Raw genomic sequence first — 22,677 nt, 5'->3', positions numbered from 1 at the left:
TTTTAGGTTGTTTTTAAGATCAATTCTGAGACTATGGATTTAAATTGGCATATGGCTAAGTCCGTTGCATTTACAGCAGTGCTTATTAATGTACATTGTCCCTGTTAAAAATAATCACATTTTAAAAGATTTAGTTTTTTAAAATAAAGAATATTTTATCTCTTATACACCAAGCAGTGTTTGTGATATCAAAGGAAAATGATTTGTTCTTACACTAAAACATAAGATTATGCTGGGTTACACAATGAACTGATTTAAAGTTTGTAAGATCTGAAATGTGAATATTTCTTTGAACCCACAAAACACAAAACTGCACTTTGATGCCTGCAGTCTGCCCTGCACTACTTAGATGGAATAAATTAACATAAACTTAATTGATCCTAAAGTTGGGAAATTCTTCTTTTGTTACTCCAGTTGTTTCCTGTTATCTGAACAGCAGGAGTAACATGTGGGAGTAACATCTGTATTTTTCAGTCTGGTGACTCATAAGACAAACAGGCTTTTTTGCCTTGTGACCGTGCAGCTCACCTTATCAACTGCAATGAAATCCATAAATAGGTGAGGCAGTGTTATGTAATCTGTTAGCAGACAGAAGTCCTCCAGGCATGAGTTAAAGAACAGCTGGTAATTAAGGTCAGAAATCCGATTTACACAGAAATATTAAAGTTGACTCAGTGGACTCTTCCAGGCTATGAGTTTAACTCAAGCACCAAATCCACCACTAGTTACTTCAGACATTTAGATTGTGAAACGCTACAAAGATTGGACACCAAACACGTCATCCTGCTATCAATAGAAACACATCTTTGGAGTGAAGACGAGCGGCGTAACCAGGACTCTAAACAGGCCTTTAGGGTTGTTTGCGCAACTGCTCTGCCTTAAAGAAAACAGACATGCTTGTTACCTTAAACACTTTCCTGTTAAAGATTTTTAATGGAAATTTAAAAACTGCCCTTTTTCATATTTTTAAAAAAACCTTAGTGATAATTTTAGTGTGCCATTATGCAGATGTTATTCTGTACTTAACTGAGCTATTCAAATATGAAAGGATATTATTTCAATATATTTCAATGTAAATGTTAAAAACTAGATGTGACAAACCATTTTAGTTAACTAAAAGCTTTTGAAATAAGTAAAAACTAAAAATTTTGTGATCTTGGAAAATGTAATTATAATAAAAATAATATTATAGAAGAAATATCTTTAGTTTTAGTATTTGTTAATTTAGTAAAGATGAGGCTGATAAAGATGCAATTTGCCTGATGAGGCTTTGATGGACATGTTTTGACATTTTGGATGTCTCCAAGTCTGCGAGTGAACCGCACAGATTTTCCAAAATCCTGCCTCTGACATACTCCACAGAATAATTAAATATATGAATTAAAATAATAATTAAAAGAACAATCAAACACTGAAAAATAATAAACTGAAACTCATTATTTTCAAAGAATAAAAACATGAACTGAAACAGTCCAAAATGAAACAAAAAGAAAACAACAACAACAAAAAACTACAATAATTCTGGGCAGCTCTATGCAAACACAAAAACCAAAAAGCAGAGAACGGCTGGTAATATTTCAAAATTTTATTAACGAACATAATCTCTGAGGAACAACAGCAGTTCTCGCGCTCTCTGTACATGCAACTGTAGAAAATAACAATTTAGAATTTTTACTTTTCAGTTTTAGTCTTTTTTTCCCCCCGTCCATACTCATTTTCAGTTTCTCTCTTTTTTGTTTTTGCTTTTTTATTAAATTTTTTGTGTCTTTTTTTTCCACGTTTAATTTTTTTTTGTCACTTTTTTTTTTTTTTTGCAGGAAATCAACAACAGCTAGAGGTGAAAGTACTGGATTTCTGTTACAGCACTGACGATAGCATCAACAACCCCATCGTGAACCACCCCTCCCCCCTTTAGCTGCTCCATCAATATGTACACAAATAAACTACATTGTACAAAGAAAAAAAAGAAAAAAAAAGAAAAAAAATGTTACATTGTTACATCATAATCACCTGCAGCGAGCGCGACACGGCCCGTTGCTGTTAGAACCCCACATTCTACGCAATTTTTCAGACTAGTACAAAGAGGAGGGTGCAAAACGTCCTGGGAGGTTTTATTTACAGAGCTATGTACAGTATGTCTCTTTCACGCATTACAAGGAGGAAAATTTACACAGCGGAGACCAACTTCAACTGAAAACATACCACAGGTGCCAGAAAAAAACAAAAAGAAAACAAAACAAATGATAATAAATAGGTTATTTCTCACCATTTAAAAGAGTAGTTCTCCATGCTTTTTATTAGTCATAATCCATTCTAAAAAATAAAATAAAAAGGAACAAAGAAACAGCTACAGTCTGGGTTTGAATTAAAAAACAAACAAAAACAAAACAAAACTAGAAAAAACAAAAAGGCTTGAAATCGTGATTCTACATAATGAAACTAAATCATGTATATTTTTATGTCCAGTAAGAAAACACAACAAGTCTAAAAACAAACATTATGAGTGAATGTGAGTAGAGTAGAGGTAATATGTTGCTGACTGAGGTGGTGTCAGGCTAGCATCCGTATCACCACGGCCAAGAGCTCTACTGTGCATCTGCTGTGTGTCTCTGTAACTTAGCCGAATATTCACGCCGGATGATCAAAGTGAATGGATGTGTGTTTGGTCTATTGCTCTGTGCAGCTGGGGAACGCGGGGGGGGGGCAGGATCAAATGTCGGCTGTGTCGACCATCACCATTTCAAGCCTTTGTGGGTTGTTAAACATACGAGCGATGGCAGAAGTATGAACAAAGGCAGGGCTTTAAAACCGTTTTTATGTTCTGTTTTTAAAAATAAAATAAAAAAAAAATGTAAAAAAAGAAAAAAAAGAAAGGTGCCACTCAAAACGGAAACGCTCTCGATGTGTTGTAAACAATAGTGAGAGGGTGTCGGTCAGGGCGTTGTAGCGGTATACATTCTGCTCAATAAGCAACGTGATTGACATGCCACTGGTTTTTATACAGAACAGAACCCCTCCCCCTCCCTCCCCCAAAGATAAAACACAACAACATTCAAAACTACATACACTTTTTGCTAAAAAACACACAAGGATTCTTGAACAAAAGATACCCCTGACCCTCGTCCCCAAAACTGTAAGAAACCAACAGTAAAATAAAAACATGACAGAGTTTTAAAAACCAAATATTTTTAGACTTTTTGTTTCCAAACATATACCAAACCAGGGTGTGTGTGTGTCTCAAAATTAAAAGAAAAAAAAAAAAAAAAACCAGGACAACACATCTAGCCACCTTGTCTGCACAGTGTAATAGTAACAACCATTGCACTTGACTAGACATACCATACACAGCTATGCTGACTGACAGTGTGTAAATAACTTAAAAGTTTAGGATCAGAATATTGCCATCAGGATACGTGAGCAGCTTTCACACACGAGACCGCGTGCGTGGGGCAGGTCGGGAAAGCTTTTCAAAACCCACTAAAAACAGAGAACCAATACAAGTTAAAGGATCCTTTAGTTTTTTAAAAATCTGTCTATTCAGCATTAACCTATTTCTTCCCCCCTCCACTGCTTGTGTTGACGTCTGTTCACTTTTTGGTTTGTTCTGAGAAGTTTTGAGTCTGGTAGCCTGTCTCCTCGGGCCTGACACAAGACACCACACAACTGAATAATAACAGGAAGTAACCGAACATTTAAAATCCCTGACCACACTAGCCACAGCCCCTTGTAGGATAAAAAATAAAAAAGGAGGACAATGTGAGTTGGTTGTTGAGCCTATTCTCGTGATTTTAAGTGGGTGTTGTACTGGAGTCCTACCATGGAAATTAACACCTTTAAAATCTACTTTAAAAACACCTGTCTAAGTGGAAGGCCTCAGGTCTGCTGAGGCATGAATAAGTGTTTTTCTTTCTGACACACTGGCACCACCTAGTGAGTAAAAGTTGTAACAGCACCATGAAAATAAGCTGCTCACCAGTACTGTGACATAAGGGGCTGACAGACTGACAGTGTTTTTAGGAGTCAGTGAGGAATGAAAATGTCTCTGCAGCTGTTACAACTCTCCAGTCAGTTCAATGTGAAGTCAGACACACTGGGAGGACAGGACGAGTAGTGAAGCGCTGAAAGACCCGTGTCTTGTTGGTTTTAGACAGTGACGTTGTGCGATGATTTATGAAAAAGAAAAAAAAAAAGTCCAATTTTTTCTTTAAATTAAAAACAAGCGAAATAATAATTTCAAACAGTTCTACACTCATATGGTTTTGCTTGTGAATGACATCTCTCTTTCATCCCACCCATATATATATATATTTATTTATATACTTCTGTGTGACTTTGCCCAACAATGAGTACATTTTTTTTCACTGAAAAAGGCATTTTCTTGGTTCGAAAATTTTCAGATATAATTGTGTAGTAAAGCAATGAATAATAATCCTCTGTCTATTCTTTAAATAAATCCTCAACAACTATTCTGCTACATCTGAGGGGGCTGTATGGTTGTTGGCCTGTGAGAGGCCCGTTTGAATCCAGAAGTGTTCTCTGCCAGCTGCTTGTGTTGCGGTGACTCGGGTCCAGGTGAGCCGCCTTACCTAACCCCGGATTGAGTCGAGAGATGGGATTATACAACTGTGCACTGGAGTCTTTCAATACTGACAGAATCGTGTACATGTTTTGGCCCATGGATATGAAGGGGGAAAGTGCTGCCCAAAAGTGAACTGTACATAAAAAGATAATTTTTATTTCTTTTATGTTTTTTTTCTTTACACTTAACTGAGTGATATTACAGTACATAGGTTATTTACAACTGTGCAGTAATGTGTGGCAAAATAAATTATCTAGAAGGCAGCAAGAATACATTGGTTAACGAATATAAAAACTGTACATAATTTACGGAATACAACTTTTTTTCAGTTTTCTTTTGTTTGTTTTTTCCATTAAACTAATATTGGCTCTGTAGTGTTTCAAGTCACTTCCTCAGAAACAATGAAATGCCCAAGTAAAGAAATAGACAAAAACAATATTTCTCTCCTCCTGCCAAAAACCACAATTTCTCAAATAGTCTCTTTGAAATCTCAACATTCGTTGTGTTTGTTTCTTCTGGTTGTCCTGTCGTGTGTGTGTGTGTGTGTGGTTTCTTTTGTTTTTTTTTTTTGTTTTTTGTTTTTCCTTTTTTTGCAGTCCATGGCGGTCTGATGTGTTTTGTGGTGGAACGAGCGGGATCGCTGAGGAACACTCCGGTCTGTCCTCAGAGATCCGTTCATGTCCTCTTTTGTTAAGCCAGGCTGAGAGGCTGCACGATCGGTCTCTTCCTCTCAGACACTGGGCCCTGACGTGCACACACATCGTGACCCCCACCCTCTCTTGCTTTGTTCCAACCTGCCGCAGCCTTTGTTTCATTACTGTTTAGCCAGGCCGGGTGCAGTGTGAACAGAGAGGACGTCCTCTGGGTATCTGGGTCTTGTAGCCCTGAAAGTGGCTGCTTCTAACCTCCTGGATCAATTTAAGGATCCACACAATTCACCACGGCTCCACTGGTTGCCTCTGGGTCAGCACTGGACTCTGTCAAGATCTCCTGGCCCATGTGGAGACTCGTGTGAAAAAGAAGGAGGCGTCTCCTCAGTCCTCCCTCCAGGACAGGCACCACTCTGTTGGGAGAGCTCTTCTCTGGTAGATCCCACAGTAGCGGCGGTGGTGGTGGGTACTGAAGGAGGGACCACAAACGAATGCAGAAAATAAATCTGTCCTCCGTATCACCAAAACTAAGCGATGAGGAGGTGTGTCCCAGTGCCAGAGCCTCAAAGCAAAAACTGTTTCTGCTTCTCTCACTCTGATCAAACAAACGCATAAAAACTTTGAGGATGAAAGTGCAAGTTGTGTATTTTCTTTTCCCCCCATTAAAAACATTTTTTTCTTTCTTCACGGAAGGGAATTGAGAGCAAGTTTTTCAGCTTTATTCTTTTTCTAGAGAATAAATTTTTTCCCCGTCTACGGTCCTCTCAAACTTGCTAGCCCTTTCCATTCGTTCGGTTCAACGAAGTCTCTTTGATAAGAAGTGATTGAGACTAAGTTTTCTCTCTGTGGGAAGCGGTATGTCACGCGGGCAGCAGGACAAAGTCGTCGTTGACATCGACCATTGGCACGTAGAAGGACGGCACTTCGTTGACGCACAGGGATTTATGCCCCGCTGGGTCCAGTTCTTGGACTTTCAGCTGCCACTCCATTCTTTGCACCGCATTGAGAGCTGCTGCCTCGTGCTGCTGTCGCATCAACAAACACGTCTGGGGGAGGAAAAGCAAAGCATGAATCTAGTGACTATGCACACAGGTCATGGTTCTCATATGTAGAGATGTACCATTAAATCTGTAATATCGGCAGCAAGATGGCATTTAGCAAAGTCAGTGGTTGTTATTTTCTGCTTCAATTATCTGTTATTTTGTGGAAAGTGCCAGTATTTACCTTCATGCGGTCGTATTTATCATCCACGTCCTGGATCCAGGAAATGAACTGCCGCGCATTGAAGCGATCTCTCACAGATTTGTTCTCATCACCCTAAGAACGCAGAAAAAGTGAGAATGTGGACTAAGTAATGGACACAGAAATACTTAACTGATGGTTTTAGAGATATTGATACATTTCCCACCTGGCTCTCCGATGGCATATTGTACACTTCAGAGTCCAACAGCATGGTGCAGGCGCTGAACGGCACAGCCTGATTGGCTATTGTCCTGGCTGCCCTGCAGTGGACCCTTAAAACCTCCTGTTCACATGAAACAATCAGCTTCTCCTGTGAAGAGCAAGCACAACACAGAAAGAAAAAAACATTGATGATATGAAGAGGAACATCACTGCGTCAAACAAATAGCTGTCATTCAAGTAAGTGAGCTATATGAAACAGATTTGTCTCTGCATTTCACTCTGGCTTCACCAAGGCGTGGGGACTATGCAGATTTCACTTGCATCTCAATTTAAGAAAGGCTTTGATCTTTCATCAAAGAAGTGCTCCCAGCGTTTGGTGCACATGTGTATTGCTGAATGTATAAAAAGCAGGGAAGGAGTGAAGAATGAGTGAATTTAGGACAGTGAATGATCCTGAAGTATAAACGACACTTTCTTACCCGTTCTATGCTGTGTTGCAACCTAAGCTTGCCCCTTACTGCCTCTTGTTGCCTAAAGAGCTCCTTCAGAGGTTCTGACAGCGATGGAGGTGGAGCAATCTGATGACCAAAACACAGCACAACATTAATACCATTACATTGCAGGATAAGATTATTTTGAAATGGTGCAAAGACACCAGAACTTACCACAGGGATGTGCAGCTTGCTGAGAGGCTTGCCATCAAGCAGGTAGGAGCCGGTGTAGGTCACATATTCAGCGTAACATTGTGGAGCCTGAGGCGTGATGTAGCAGAGAATCTTCCTCTTTTCCTCAATCTTCTTCCTAATCTGCAGATAGTCAAAGTACGGGTTGGAACGTTCGCTGCGGTAGGGTTCAATGTCGTCCAGCTTGATGGCATTGACCACTACAGCTAAAGTCTGCTGAATCATCTCCCTGGTCTGCTGCATGGCTGTATTTACCAGCTGAACCTGGACTTGCTGCCCTGCAGAACGTGGAAATTTCCTCTTCCGTGGGTGCTGGGTTTGAGATTCCTCTTCATCGACAGGAAGAGGACGACCTTTTGTTTTGCTGAGAACCACTGTAGAAGTCGTCACAGATACTGCTGTGGTCAAATTAGAAGCAGTAGACGTGACACTAAGCCCAGAGTCTTTTTCTTTTTTCAGAGCTGTAAAGGAAGATGCTGAGGTGGGTGTTGGGGTTCTAGTAGGAACTGGGTTAATGCTCACCACCGGGCTGGTTGTCACCGTGGTGGCAGCGGTAGACGAGGTTATTATGCTAGAGGTAGGAGGGGTGGGAGCGGCAAAAGCAGCAGCAGCAGCGGGATTGTTCTTGGCGCGATATCGGGTCATCCTTTGCGGGATTTCATCCACCTTCTTGGGAACATCTACAGGGGCGGACACTGTGGTCAAGGTCACCAGTGTTTGCTTGGATGTGTCCTGAGTGTCCTGTGGCTCCATGGAGGTGGAAAGGGTGACCACTTCTGGGATCTGAGGAAGAGGACTGCAGGACACAGGCTCTGGTACAGCCTCAGGCATCTCCTCCTGTCTTGTGTCTGGCTTGACAGCAGGCACAGAGTCCAGGGTTATATGCAATGACTCAGAGTGTGAATGCATCTGTATATGTGGTTGCTGACTGGCATCTGATTTTACAGATGTATACAACATGCTGGGATCAGACTCTTCCGATCCCCCGTAAGGTAGTTTTCTTTCCAAAATGCTGCTCTGTTGTTGGTTAAGTCCCACTGAGCTGTTGACAGGCACACTTTGAGGCTCAGGGTCCAATTCCTGCTGGAAAGGGGCACGTGGTGATGGCACAACAAAGTCCTGTCTAGCAGATTCCCCTAAGCCTAAGTCTCCAGCAGACCGTGAGGTCTTCGCTAGGGTTGGCAGGTCTACCTCCACGATGTCCAGATCCTCTCTGTCTGTAATAGTGTGTCTAATGTGGGTCGACACACTCTTGTTGTGGTCAACAAGTTCAGGTTCCCGAGACTCAGCTTCTTCTGACTTGTCTGGCAGTGGAAGGTCAGGCAAGGAGAAAGGTCCCAGGTCGTCTTCATCAGCTGAGAATGGATCTTCCCAGGGAACCACAGGCTCAGGGTCCACAGGTGGAGCCATGTGAGTTTCAGTGGTAGCACTGAAACTGTGTGTGCTCTGTCTGCTGTCTGGTTCCACACATGTTGTCTCTGTCTCCATCTGGTGTCCCTCTTCGATGCTCGGCTTGTTGCAGTCCGGAAAGAAGGACTCCAGCCTATTGGAGGAAGAAGAGTTGTTTAAATAGTGGGGGTCCTCATCCATAGCAGTGTCTGGCCTCTCTGGAGAGGGTATATCAGCCACAGCCTCCTTCTGCTCATCAAAGTCCTCTGGGTCATCTTTGTGCCACCTGCTCCAGGTAGCATAAGGAGAAGTGACAGAGGGGTGTCCAGACAAGGGCTGCATGTCATTATCAGAATGGGAGTAAGGGCTGGTTATTTTGGAGACAGCAGCCTCTATTTCTCCATATGTCCTGTGGGGAGATTTCATGTCCATGTCATTGTTCCAACCCATGTTGTGATCGAAACAGTTCTCTCCATGGTCGGCTGCAGCATGTGTGGGGGACAGTTGGTGGACTTCTGGCTCATGCTGGTCTGGAGACTCTGCAGGCCAGCTCTTCTGCAAAGGATCTTCAACTTGAGGCGAAAACGAGCGTGGCTCCCTTGTTTGGTCCGGCTCATCAACTGCACAGTGCTCTCCATCAAGTCTCTCATCCATGTCGCCCTCTTCCTCCTCCTCTTCCTCCTCCTCCTCCTCCTCCTCTTCTTCTTCCTGTTCTGGTTCTTCTGTGACAGATGGAAGATTTGAGACGACCAGATTAGGCTCGCTGTGGTGGTGCTCCGTGATGTCATCAATATCCAAGGGTGGCAAGGCAGCTGGAGCTGGAGTTGGTGGTGCTGCAATGTCAAAGCATGGCTCCTGGGGGTCTGGCCTGTGAACTGGTGTTGACGGTTTGGGCAAGAAATTGTTGTACATGCTTTCAGGAAGGTGTTCATTACCGTCGTTGCCAGCAAGAGTTGGCGTTGCTGCATCTGTTTGATAGGATGGCTCCCGCCGAGGCGACGGTACCCTTATTGGGGGAAAATACGTAGACATCAACTCCAATCTATCCAGAGTTTCAGATTTGTCCTCGAGTGGCTGGCAGGAAGACGTCTGATCAAATTCCGCCCCTGGATCATTCTGCTGTCGAAGAAACTTGTTTGCTTCTGCCTTGAACTCATCTTCTAGAGGCCGGCGGACATCAGAGGATGCAGAACGACTGACAAGGGGGAGCTGGAGGTTCTTTGCAGGGGTAGGACATGTGCCCTCCGGAAAAGTCTGGGGGTTAGAGTACCTGCTAGTGGACAAAGAGAAAAATAAAACATTAAGCCTCAGTTCAAAACAAACTATTACATTAGTAACATGCAGTGTGTCTGAGTATTAAAATACCTTTCAAAGAAGGATGGGGAGCAGGCATTCATCGACATAGTCATTGCTGACGAGTTCTGACAGTCCAGCGGATCCAGCATAATGTCAGGGTAATCCTCTGCACTACAAGATGGTGTACGTGGAGTTTGCATTACGTCCTCGAAGCTGGGGCATGACATGACAGGTGTAGGTGTGGGAACACCAGTTGGCCTGTTTTGATCTGGCCTGGGAGAAGCAGGGAGGTTGTCTTTGATTTGGTGGCCAGGGAGCCAATCTTTTGAGTTCTGATTATCAGTAGGCTGGAACTTTCTGCCTGGAGACATCATTTGGGCCGGGAGACCAACATCCTTCAGCTTCTTCTCTTTAAGACCAGACTCAAGGCTGTTAGATTTCTTAGATGATAGCTCACTGCGGCTTTTCCGTATTTCCTCTGTAGACTTGGTTTTGTCTTTTAGTTTCGGGTCGCCAGACTTGGGTCTAAGCTTCTCCATCTGCTTCATTTTTTCTCTGTATTTCTTGAGACGCTCTTCATTCTCCTGGTCTTTCTGGCTCAACATCTGACCAAAACTTGTCATCTGAGAATCCCCATCAACCAACAGTTTTTCACGTGGTCGATTATCTTTCCTTGCATTGTCTTTGGGCTGAGACAGCTTTTCATTTTCATCCTTAGCCTTAGATTTATTGTGGTCCAGTCTGTTGTCTTTGTCTAGCGTATCCCGATTTCTGTCTTTTTTCATATCAAATTTAGGACTGTCTTCCTTTGACCGGTCCTTCAAGACAGTGACCTGTGGGCTGTCTTTCAACCCTGACTTTGCATCATCTTTGGAGTGTTTAAATGACCCAAACCCATCAATATATTTATTCTTCTCTTCCTTAATTTTTTCCTTATGCTTCTCCTTTTTCTTTTTGTCTTTCATTCTGTCACTTATGACACCAGTTCCTTTGTCTTTGTCCTTTTTGGACATCTCCTTCTCAAATTCTAATGTCTTATCGAAGTCGTCCTCTCCGTCTCCCTTACCTCCGTATGGGAATGTGTAAGGGTCTGCCTCTAGAGGCATAGGCTCTTTCTCAAAAGGCAGGCTCTCTCTGCGGCCGTAGGACTCTCTGATTTCTTCTGTTTTGTCACGTTTGTCTCCTTTGTCTTTTTTCGTCTTTTCCTTCTCCTTGTCATGGCTTTTCTTGGATGAGGACGAAGAGGAGTGCCGATGCCTCTCTTTCTCTCTGAACTTGTCTTGTGGCGTAGATATGGAGAGGGAGTCTCTTCTGTCCTCTGCCATATCAGGCAGGCTGATTGAGTCATAGTAACTGATGAGGACCGGATCGTGACCTCTGTCGGTGAAACTGTCGGAGGAGATTTCACTGTTCTTGTCATTGGAGTCATCCTTGTAGTCATTCATAGCCTCCTCCTCCAGTTTTTCTAAGAGGGACTTCTCATTCTCCCCGCTTCCTTTCGAGGGCTTTCTTTCCTTGGAATGGTCCTGCTTGTCTTTATATTTGCTCTTTGTTTTTTCCTCGCTCGTGTCCCTTTTGTCCAGCAGCTTCTGCTTGTTTTTCTTCTCTTGGTTTGAGTCCACTGACATCCTGTCTTTCCTCTCCTTATGTTTTGTATCTACCGGGTCTTTCCTGTCCTTGCCATGTTTCTCCTGGGAGCCTTTCCTCTCTTTACCTGTGTCAAATGTGGCCTTATCCTTCTTCTTATCTTTGTGCTCTTTGTCTTTTGCCTTTTCTGTGTTATGTTTACTATCCGCAGAAGATTTTCTTTTTTCTGAAGGGAAGTGATCCAGCTCATCTTGATCGGGTGTTGAATCTTTTCTGACGGAATCAGACACCAGTACCCCACCGTTGTAGCTGTCGTTGTCATCATCGCTTTCATCAGTGAATATGTCGGCTATTTTGTACCACGTTTTCTCCCGGATCTTCTCAGTTTTTCTTTCCTCTTTCTTTACCTCCAAGAAATCTTTCTCCCGATCTATATGTTTGTCTTGAGAGGCCTTCTCTTTCTTTTCCTTTGTCTGTTCTGAAGACATCTTTCGATCTTTGTCTTTACCATGAGAGTCTTTATGTTTGTCTTTGGCTCCCTCCTTCTTGTCTTTGGTACTCCGGTCAGCATCTTTATCCTTGACAGTTTTTTCTGTGAAGCTTTTATCACTCTTGTCCTTCTCCTGATCAGCTCCTCTGTCTTTTGTTTTCTCTTTGTGCTTGTCAGCTTTTGTCTTTTCTCGTTTCTCCATTCCCTCACCCTTCTTTTCTTTCTCCTTCCCAGAGTGGTTCCTTTCTCTGATATCACACGATTTACTGACAGGATCAATGTCTTTGAAGAAAGTATCATTGCCATATTCATCTCTTATCGATTCCTGCTTGATTTTGATATCCTTTCTTTCTTTCACGAACTCATAAGAGTCTTTACGGTCTCGACTGCTGTCCAGAGAATCCTTGTCTTTTTTGTCCTTGGCTGCCTCCGTGGACTCTTTCCTCTTCTTCTCTTTCTCAACTGAGTGGCTGGAGTTTAATTTTTGTTTTTCTGACCAGTCTTTCTTCTTTTCGTTTATCTTTTCCGAAGGGTCCTTGTCTTTTTTCTTAGAAGTAGCCTCCTTTTCTGATCTTTTCTCATTGTGGTCTGATTTCTTGTCCTTGACTTTGTTTTCTTTCCTCCTTGTCTCCTCCTTAACAGTCTCAACAATAAGTTTAACAGAATTATTGGCTTTGTAGTCCTTGTACTCTTTGACAGGAGCGTCCCAGCTGTCATCGCCATAGAGGGAGGAGTCAGAGGACATCTCAGAGCCCCATCTGTCATGATGGTCATCGGAGGCACTGAGTTTTGTGTCCTCCAAGTTGAGGAAACGATTAACGTCATAGCTTTCGTACTCAGACTCCTCTTTCTGTACTTTGTCTTTTTTACACTTCTCCTTATCCTCCTTGGCATTTTTGTCCTTGTCCGCCTTCAGATGTTTTTCCTCTTTCTGCTCACTTTTCCTGTCTGTCTTTGAGGAGGACTTCTCCTTAGACTTTTTCTTTTTCTCCTCTTTGTGAGCTTTTTGTTTATCTTCCTTGGGTTTCTCCTTCTCTTTGACGTTTCTCTCCTTGTCAGATTTTATAGACTTTTCCCTCTCCTCCTTATTTAACTTGTCCTTGGTGGAGTCCTTTGTTTTCTTGTTTTTCTCCTCTTTTGTTGTTCTGTGCAGGTCTTTTCCCGAGGACCAATCCTTATCCTCAGACTTTGTTTTCGAAAACCTGTCCTCCTTTTTCGAATGGTCTTTTTCGTGTTTGGATAATTTGACTTTGCTCTCAGCTAGTGATTCTGACTCAACAATTAGGGACTTTTGCCTCGAATCATCAAAATCAAAAGAATAGCTCTTAACAAATTTCTCATTCATATCTTGATTAAGCACTAGACTAGGAGCTTTGTCCTTCTCCTTATTTTTGTGCTTGTGCTTCACTTTATGCTTTTTCACCACTTTGCCATCCAGGTCAGTTTTGGAGACAGTGCTCTCTGTATTTTTGTAGAGCTCTGAGTTTTTCTTTTCCACAGTGTTACTGTGCACGTTGTTATTCTTCTTTTTGTTTTCCTGCGCTTTCCTCTTTACTTGTTTTATCGACTCCACGCTGGAATCTGCAGAGGAGTAGTCAGACTCACTGGACAGTCTAGTTCTGACCGAATCTGAGAGAGAACTGACGTCTGACCACGTGGGAGACGACACGGTCTTCCAGTTATCTGTCCTCCACTGCTTTGGATGCTGTTCTGCTAAAGACGGCGTCTGTTTCTGAGAGTTCAAGTTTCCATGGGAGGAGGAGGAGGAAGCATTAAAGCCTGGAGAGTCTTTCAGGTTTGCTGCAGAAGAGTCTTTTATGCTATTTGAGCCCTTATCATCCTCACTCTCCAAATCCGCGCAATCGGAGTCAGACGTACAGAATTTGTCGTTGACTTTACCAAACCGGACTTCTTTACTGACACTATTTTTACTCTCCTTCTTTCGCTTCTTTTTGACTTTATTCTTGTCTTTTTGTTGTTTAGAGCTCATGTTGCCAGAGTCTCTAGTCTTAGTATTTGTTTGCTGGGCTTGTTGCCGTGGCGTAGGCGCTGGCGTGAAACACAACGTCCTATCATCCTCGTCTGAACTGTTACTGTCAGAGATGATCCGCCTGCCAGTTTTCTTTGGTGTGAGCGAGTTGCTTTTGGAATAGGTTTTAACCTCCATCTTGGGTATAGAGATGAAGCTGTTGGTCTTGCTTACTGAGTCCTTGCGGAAGTCTTTTTTCAAGAGGTGTTTATCATCTACGGGAGGGACGCGTTCCTCCTCGTCGTCCTCATCAAATTCGTATTCATCTTTGACAGGTGTGACGGCAGATTTAGGAGGGTCTGCGGTTTTCCCTTTTAACTTCGGGCCCTTCTCAACATCTGAGTCTGTGTTATTGCCATCAACAGAGCTGGACGGGGCAAACGAGGGGGCGTCTTCCTCCTCTGAAGATTCTGTAGCACATAAAGAGCACAAAGAGGACACAATTAATTTACTACTTATAGCCTCATGTACTTGAATAACTTTTGTAACAGTCGTGCAATTAGGTGACTCAAAGATTTAAGATTGAAAATCGCATACCTGATGAACTTTCTTCACTTGAGGTGTAAGTGCCTTTCCCCAGCAACAGATTGAGCATAGTTGGAGAATTGGCAACCTTCAGTGGGGTTTCCCCTCTCCTGTTGCTTTGACGCGGGTCCCCTCCATACCGTAAAAGTAGCTTAACCACCTGAAAAGGATAAAAATGAAATGATTTTTTGCAATTTAAAAGGTAATATCAGCAACTTCTCAAGTGGTTCAAAGCTTAATAGGACAAAGAGTACAAAATTAATCTTCCACTTTAAAGTTATTATTTGGTTATATCCACAAGAATGACCGACGAAGCTAGAGCTGGATTTTTTTTCCTTTTTTAAACTGGATGGACAGAACTTTTCCACACCAAGACCTCCAGACTTTACTGACAGCAGACTGGGTGATGTGGCGTCTCTGCAGCCAATTTTAGTAAAATGCCAAAAGCCGTGCAGAGGTGAGAAAGTATGATGGGTCTGAAACTGCTTTCACACATGAAAGCAGAAGGCCAGGAGAATCGGACTGAGACAAATTCTAACGTCTGCAAAACAGCACAAAGTAAGGGATGGTCTTCAAAAGATGTTTTCTCAGGAGGGTTGTCAAAAAAAGTTTCTCAGATACTAATCAATACTAAATGTTTAATTGGATCAATTTGCGACAGCATTGATACCAACAGTGCCATCTTAACCTCACACAGTACTGCTGCAGACAGGCAGGAACAACACTTTATTGCCACTGGTGGTGATTAGAGTCGGATATGTCAAAGATCAGCAGCAAAATTAATTTGATTATAAATTTGATTACACCATTACTTCCAGATGCTCCCTGTGGACACCTTTGTGGCCAAAAATGTCTTATTGACTTCCATTAAAACAACATCAACATCTAATTTCAATGCCATTACAGTATAAAACCATGCACTCTATAATGCCAGCATTTGATTTTGAAGAAAAGTAGTGAGATTTGACATTTTTACTGTATTCCACTGGTGCGTGTACATTTTTGCCATGATGGTGTTGAAAGGATAGTAAATTTGAGGACAGTTCAAGAAAAAAAATGACTAGTGGTACAATTTAACATAGTATTTAAACAAAACCACATCTAAACTCACTCTGTAGCCATCTTCTCATTTTTAAAACTTCTGGTTTTAATCTGAAAACTTGTTTTGATGGATCACAAATGGGCCACTGATCATTAACATTTTCATTTTGAGAGACTTGCGATAATCAGCCTTCTGAAGCCTGAAAACCTATTTTGTTCTTTACTGTTAGCAACACTGACACAAGACACCTTTGGTGGATTTGTTTTTACCTTGAAATGTCCATTGTTCGATGCATCATGTAGAGGGGTGTCATCATCCAGCCCCTTGGTGTTGACCTCTGCTCCGGCTGCCAGCAGCTGTTTCGCCACATCATAATACCCCCTGTTGCATGCTTCATGCAATGCAGTCCAGCCTGAACACAAGAAGAATTATAGTCAGAGAAGTGTAAACTCCAAATGAATTAATATTACACTGCTGCACACACAAAGCAAAGGCAAGCATAAAACAAAGATGCCCTTACCTGCAAAGTCTTTTACATTCACATCAGCTCCCTCGCTGATGAGCTCCTTGATGCGGCGTACCTCTCCACGGATTGCTGCTCTGTGCAGTCGAGTCTCTCCTCTCTCATTCCGTTTATTCACTTTGTCTTTGGTTTTAGATGCAGAGTTTGGCGTTCCCTTCTGACCCATACTGGACTGTGACTGATGCTTTGGTGTTGTATCTGTAGGTAAGACATGCATATTTCACTTCAGCGCTGCAACAGTCAGTCACACGCTTTTGGGAGAATTTACTCTAATTGTTTTTGTTTTGTTTACTACTTCTACTATGAACAACAAGGTGCTAAAACTGCTTACAGCCAGAAGGGGGCAATCAAACTCTAGCAATAAACAGCACAATTGCAGAACCTACTTTACTTGAGCTTATTTCATCACATTTACAAGATTAAACCCAATCCTTAATCACATTTACATTATTGAGTTTGTACAGCTATTGTCCCAAATGATATTTGAAACACACTCGCTTAATCTACGTCCATGCCCACAGGCAGGCAAAGAAGAAATTAACATACAAATAAAAGCAGTTATAAGGTAGGATCAAACTAATTCAGTCTCAAATGTCAACTATAAGGGGGGAAAGTACAAACTTGTAACAATAGTTATATTTCACAAGTCTGAAAAACTTCCAGCTAAATTACTGTCGATCAAAAATAAAGTACAATTTTTGCAAAAATGGGAAGGTAGTAAATTTATAATAAGAAGAATAATCATCTAACACCAGAAAGGATAACTAAACACTTTCTCTGTTGTCATTTAGCCCAAATAGTGAGATTACGCCATCAGCTCCAGACGCAGTACAAACAGAAAAGCTGGTTTCATTTCCTTATGTACGGAATTTTATAAAAATAACTCCACTACTGTGGCGGCACGAATATGCAAGCATTAAAGCAGCTAAAACAAAACACCTATCACTGACACTGACATCAGAGGTTTAGATTCCAGCTAAAATGTGAAATAATTTTAACATAGCGGTTCTGTCTAGAGGGACATTATGATTGAGATGTGGTTTAAAAAAAAAAAAAAAAAAAAAGGTAAAGAAAAGAAAGGCACACTGGCAACACGCTCAAACCAGAAAATGCACAAAAACAATCAGCCCCAGCCTACAGCCCACCTTCACTGGTCTGCCATGCATGCAGTCTACATATAAAGCTCCCTCCGATCCTTTTTTTCATTGTAGGCTGTCTGTCCACAGAAGACGTGGCCTAAATGATAAACACGCACCTGGACTGTTGACGGACTCCTCAGCTGTCATTTGCATGAGCAAGGCCACCTGCTGCCGCTCGGAGAGGGGGTACCCGGCCCGGATCCCTGGCATCCCCATTCCAAACGGCAAGCTTGCCTTCCGGGTGTTGGTGGGCTCTTTTTTAATGCGTTTCCGCTCTGGACCTGGTTTCTCTGTAACAAGAGAGGAGAGGAGCAAGATTAATATTGCTGCATGTGCAAAAAGCTGCATGTTCATTCATACACAGACACACACAAATCTAATCTACTGATCCACGTGGACAGGGAGAGTAATGGGAGCGTTATTAGTGCTACAACTGTAGAAGACATTAGCTGTTATGAATTGGCAATTTTTAAAAGAACAGCAGCACTAACACCACTTTCAAATGTTTCTAAAAGACAGATTATTAGAGTTCATAAATCAATAAATAACTAGTAAACATTCACTATAACACATCTCCAAAGGTGTTTTATGAGTTTCCAGATAAAGTATAGAATACTGTAGATAGAGCACCGAGTCCAAACAGCTTCTTTACTGTTGGCACCAATCAAGTAAGTGTCATGTATATGTGAGAACAGCTGCTTTCATATATGAAATCCAGACAATGTCAACATAATCTGACTGAGGGAATCAGATCTGGGCATTATCTGAAGTTGTCCTTTGTGACATGGTCAAAATGGAAATACCCTGCTTAGTTTTGGCAAGGACTGGCACCTGTGTACAGAAAGCAGGAGGCGGCACACATGACGCCCACACACTCCCATTGAATTCATTCATTAAAAAAAAAAAAACCTGATCTATTCTCACAAGCACTAGACTGGTCAAGACTGGCTGCCAGGTAATTCTGAGGAAAGTTCAGGGCTGCACTGCTACGTGTGAACAGAGATTTACAGAGAGATAGAAAGTACTTTATTCTTCCTACAGGGAGGCATTTCTATATACTAGGGGCAATCTTTCAGTCACCAAATGAGCAACAACAACAACAACAAAAGCACTTCACAAGCAGTGCTCTTAATCTGCTTGCTTTGTCAAACCAAAAGACAAAACCAAAAAGTATCCATGTTATCAATAATCAATGGGTTTCTCCCTATTTATTTCACACATTTTATCCTCTTTTTGAATTTCCATAGCAAACCCTTTGCTACTTTCCATGCCTACTACCTAAACAGGCCTCTGTGAAACAAAAACAAAAAGAAAATAAAGACTTGCTCGCTTACTGCATTCTGTATATGCAGCTGTATGTGTGAGAGGTTTGTTGGCACCAGTGGGCGACTTTTGTGTTATTACCCAGCTGCCCTTAAAGAAGGGAGGGGCCAACAGGCAGTGTGTTTATGTCTGTCTGTCTCCAAGCCAATCAGCCAGAATGGAGGAAAAAAGGAAAGAGGGTGTGACTTGGCACAACCATAGTTATTACGACATAGCTGGTGTACATTTCAATTCAACATGGCCTTGCCAAGGTCACCACATGCCTGCCTGCCTGCCAGGATTACTGGAGACACAGTGCTACTGGACAAAAGCAGCTGCTCCACAAAGACACACCCAGCAATTATTTTCAGTGGCAACATACCATCTGATGACCCATACAGAGGGTAAAGCTACACATGACTGCAGCACTTCATTACCAAGGGGGATCAAACCTCACAGTTATAATGCAAGCAACAATACAGGCCTCTGGTCACAGGGAGGAAGGAGCAAATTCAGACGTGCATGTACAAAGACGCTGTGGACCAGTAGATGTGTCTGAGTCCGATTTCTGAGCGACTTCTCTCACTCCCAGACTGGAAGCACTGCAGGCCACAAACACAAGTAAATAAGGCAAGAAGGAAGCATGGCAGCGCAGCCTTCCGGTGTCTAAAGACTTTCCAGGAAAATATTTTTCCACTCGCAAGTACAGGGCTGATGAACTTTCACTAACATCTGCGAATACTTACAGCTAATGTACCCTCCACCCCTCTTTGATACAGTCTCACGTCCCCCAAAGCATTTGCCATTTAGACACATTCCTTCTGCTAAGCCTTTAACAGCAGGGACCACAGAAACAGCCCAAACATGTTTTTTTCAGCAGCAGAACAGAGAAAGAGCTAAGCTAGCTTTTCCAAGCTATGTTTATAAGACTGAGAAGCAGGAAGACAGTTATTACCCAGCTGCACTTAAAGAGAACTGCTGCTAAACATACAAGACCAAAGTCTCTAATACAAGCTTCATCACCAGCGGCAGAAAACTGGCCTTCTGCGTTACAGATCAGACTCTAGGTGACCACTCTAAATAGAAAAGAAGCACTTTCTATAAATCTGTGCTGCATAATTATAATCAAATACAGCAGTTGCAGGAGGTATGATCACCATGTTAAATGGAAAACTATAAAAGAAACACCAGCTAAGCAACAATAATTATATTGTGAGAAATATGAGCATAATAAATATTCTCCTTCAGTTCATGAAGGAAGGGATGTGACTTTGCTTTCACTACATTTTTGTCTGGTTAATCATCGTGGGAATTTTAGGAAAGATACGGATCAAAATGTTTGAAGAAAAAAAAGCTTGGTAAAATGCAACTGTGTTAAATTATCACCACACAAATCAAATTAACATGTCACACGTGGATTACTGAATTAAAGAAATTAAACACAGTATGTCTGTCTGCTGGATGTCTATTTAGGCAAAACTGCAGGGCTTTTATGTGGCTTAGTAAAATGATATTACTCAGCTTAAAGACAGGGTTGAAACCTTACTCTCCTTACTGCCTGAAACTTGACTAACAAGATAAGGGAGGAGGAGACTAAAAAAGGAAGGAAAGCTGGGTAGGGACTATCACCCTATGACTGGCCTGCCTACCTGAGCCAGGAGGGAGGGAACCACATCAAACACAAATGTCGGGATGTAATGGGGGCAGATTCTGATACGGTAGGCAGACAATGTGACAGTGTGAGCTAACGCCAAAACAAAGAGACTGTCTGCTTCACTTAGCCAACAGACACCATGACAAGAAGAACCGCTCCAACCAGCCTGACCAGGTCTGACCGTAACACGGGAGCATGGAGCAATGTTCTGTTTAAGGACCCAAAACGTCGCATAAACAGGAAGCTAAGGGAGAAGAGGCAGGAAGTGGCCAACAGGATGTTTTCTCAATGATTCGCACTGAGCAAGAGAAAGTCAGAAATGTATAGAAAGAACATCATGAGGTGCAGGATGCTCTGTTTGTCTGTTAATCAGATGCAGTCAGTGAGTGTACCTTCTGTCTTTTGTTTTTACTCATAAACATTGTGATTCTGGGAAGATAATCTATGTGTTATAACCAGTTTGAACAGAGTAAGGTGAGCTGAAATTACAAAGACACAAACAGAACAGCTGACTTAGATAATGCCAACCAGCCAGTGACATTTCTGCGTTCATTAAGTCTGCCCCTTTTTACATCCGCAAAATACTTTTCACTGTGGAATACATAACGTATCTATAGTGTTTAACAAAAAAGTAAATGTAATTTATTCTGAATGTTAATATACATTAATCAAACCAACACATAATGGTTCTACTTTCTAACAAAGCTGCATTTATACATTCAGTCTTAACTCATATAAAAATGCTCCAGCAGTCAAAATGGATCACTTTGTTTTCTAGAGTGTTTTTCTACTACTGACTCTGAATGATGTCAAACCATTGGTTGTTAATCTCTTGCAACTAGGTGGAGGGGGAAGACAGAAAAATAAAATAAAATAAAATAAAATTGGTAGTTGCTCTTTTTTGCATCTGCCAGTAGCTGCGGATACTAATATCCCTTTTTCATTAGTACCTACTTGGCTTGACGTGACACAACTCAAGTCGCGTAACTGATGCGCGTGGGGTAATTATAGCAACTCAGCCAAAAGTTGTCATTCTTATGTGACACAACACAACACAACACTGTAAGGCGTCGAGGTGATGATATACCTGCCGCTCTGCCTACAGCTTTTTTTTCCCCCAGACTCGGAGACCATGGTGTTGGGTTTAGTGCTGCCATTTCCCTCGTTGGGTTTAAAAAAAAAATTGCAGTTTTAATCTTTTGGAAGGAGTCGCTCTCATGTCATATTTTCAGCTCAACTCAGATTGCCTGGAACCCAGACTTACTGCCTGGTACCAGACACTACCACCTAATGGAGCCAAGCCAGCAGAGTAGGTACTAGTTGAAAAGGGCTATAACTCGTTGCCCAGACACAACTGCGTCAAGCACTTGTGTAGGTTACATCGTGGACTCTACAGAGGTTTACAGCAGAAGAAGATATTAAACATCAGAAGACAAATTGTTTTCCAGTTAAAAGAGCAGCAGCAGGAAGAAATTTGGTATTTTCCTGCCTACCCATTACCCCCCCCATTTGTGGTAGTGATGGCTGCGCACACAAAAGTCAAAACAAAACTGAAGACCCTTGTTGTTCTTAAAATTCTGAACAGGATTCATTTATTTAAACAACTATTTCTACTGTTGACTTGAGGAGTCATGCAAATCCCCAACTATCAGCTTAAATCACAGTGAGAATGACAGCATTGCGTCACCCGACTCATCCACCCAGGCTGCATTGTCACCAAAACCGGAATTTTTCAGCCGTTCCCAGTAACACTAGGACAACTTCAGACAACATCTTAACCCAACTAGTATGGCACAGTGCAGAGTTCAAATGTGAAGAGTTTACTTAGGTGGCATATATGCTATCACGGGCCAGAATAATTACCCTCTTTCAGACACGCACAGGCAGATGATGCAGTTATCGTATTTGCAATCCACGAGAGACATGTGTGCGGACCAACTGAAAGGCGTAGGTGTAGCTGCAGCATTGTGCCCCAAAAACACACTGACAGACCCTGTGTTTAGTGGGTGTATCCACAAGAGCTCCACCCCCAAATGATGTCATATTTCGAATTGTTTGAAATAGGTCTGTGTGTTTACACAACGTTGAAAATGCCTGCAGTGAAAAGACACTCAACAGCAGCTGAACCGTGAGGAAAGTTCATGTAAAACTGGTCTAACTGACAGAATGCCATCACACAGTATATCGGGCAACTGTGGTTCAGGGGGTTGGGAAGCTCATCTTGTAACCGGAAGGTTGCCGGTTCGATCCCCAGCTCTGTCTGTCTTGTCTATCGTTGTGTCCTTGGGCAAGACACTTCACCTACCGCCTACTGGTGATGGCCAGAGGGGCCGATGGTGCGATATGGCAGCCTCGCTTTTGTCAGTCTGCCCCAGGGCAGCTGTG

The 22,677-nt window shown here is 42.2% G+C and overlaps 1 protein-coding gene across 2 annotated transcripts in view; it reads right to left on the bottom strand.

The window, feature by feature from the left end:
* Nucleotides 1-1,570: 1,570 nt before the first annotated feature.
* Nucleotides 1,571-22,677, bottom strand: part of ankrd11 (ankyrin repeat domain 11) — a 105,582-nt gene continuing 84,475 nt past the window's right edge. The window contains exons 5-14 of one of the 2 annotated variants that reach the window (XM_039609772.1): nucleotides 17,453-17,626; nucleotides 16,195-16,395; nucleotides 15,944-16,086; nucleotides 14,645-14,792; nucleotides 10,071-14,517; nucleotides 7,299-9,978; nucleotides 7,113-7,211; nucleotides 6,638-6,781; nucleotides 6,454-6,546; nucleotides 1,571-6,275 (exon numbers count right to left, since the gene is read on the bottom strand). In XM_039609772.1, the coding sequence (XP_039465706.1) occupies nucleotides 6,090-6,275; nucleotides 6,454-6,546; nucleotides 6,638-6,781; nucleotides 7,113-7,211; nucleotides 7,299-9,978; nucleotides 10,071-14,517; nucleotides 14,645-14,792; nucleotides 15,944-16,086; nucleotides 16,195-16,395; nucleotides 17,453-17,626 (8,315 nt within the window). In that variant the 3' untranslated portion in view covers nucleotides 1,571-6,089. The remainder of the gene's footprint in view (nucleotides 6,276-6,453; nucleotides 6,547-6,637; nucleotides 6,782-7,112; nucleotides 7,212-7,298; nucleotides 9,979-10,070; nucleotides 14,518-14,644; nucleotides 14,793-15,943; nucleotides 16,087-16,194; nucleotides 16,396-17,452; nucleotides 17,627-22,677) is intronic. The other variant, XM_039609777.1, reaches the window with a different exon arrangement.

Source organism: Oreochromis aureus, linkage group 1, assembly GCF_013358895.1.
Source record: "Oreochromis aureus strain Israel breed Guangdong linkage group 1, ZZ_aureus, whole genome shotgun sequence".
In the NCBI taxonomy this organism is placed as follows: Eukaryota; Metazoa; Chordata; class Actinopteri; order Cichliformes; family Cichlidae; genus Oreochromis; species Oreochromis aureus.
This window is presented reverse-complemented; position numbering and strand designations above follow the sequence as displayed.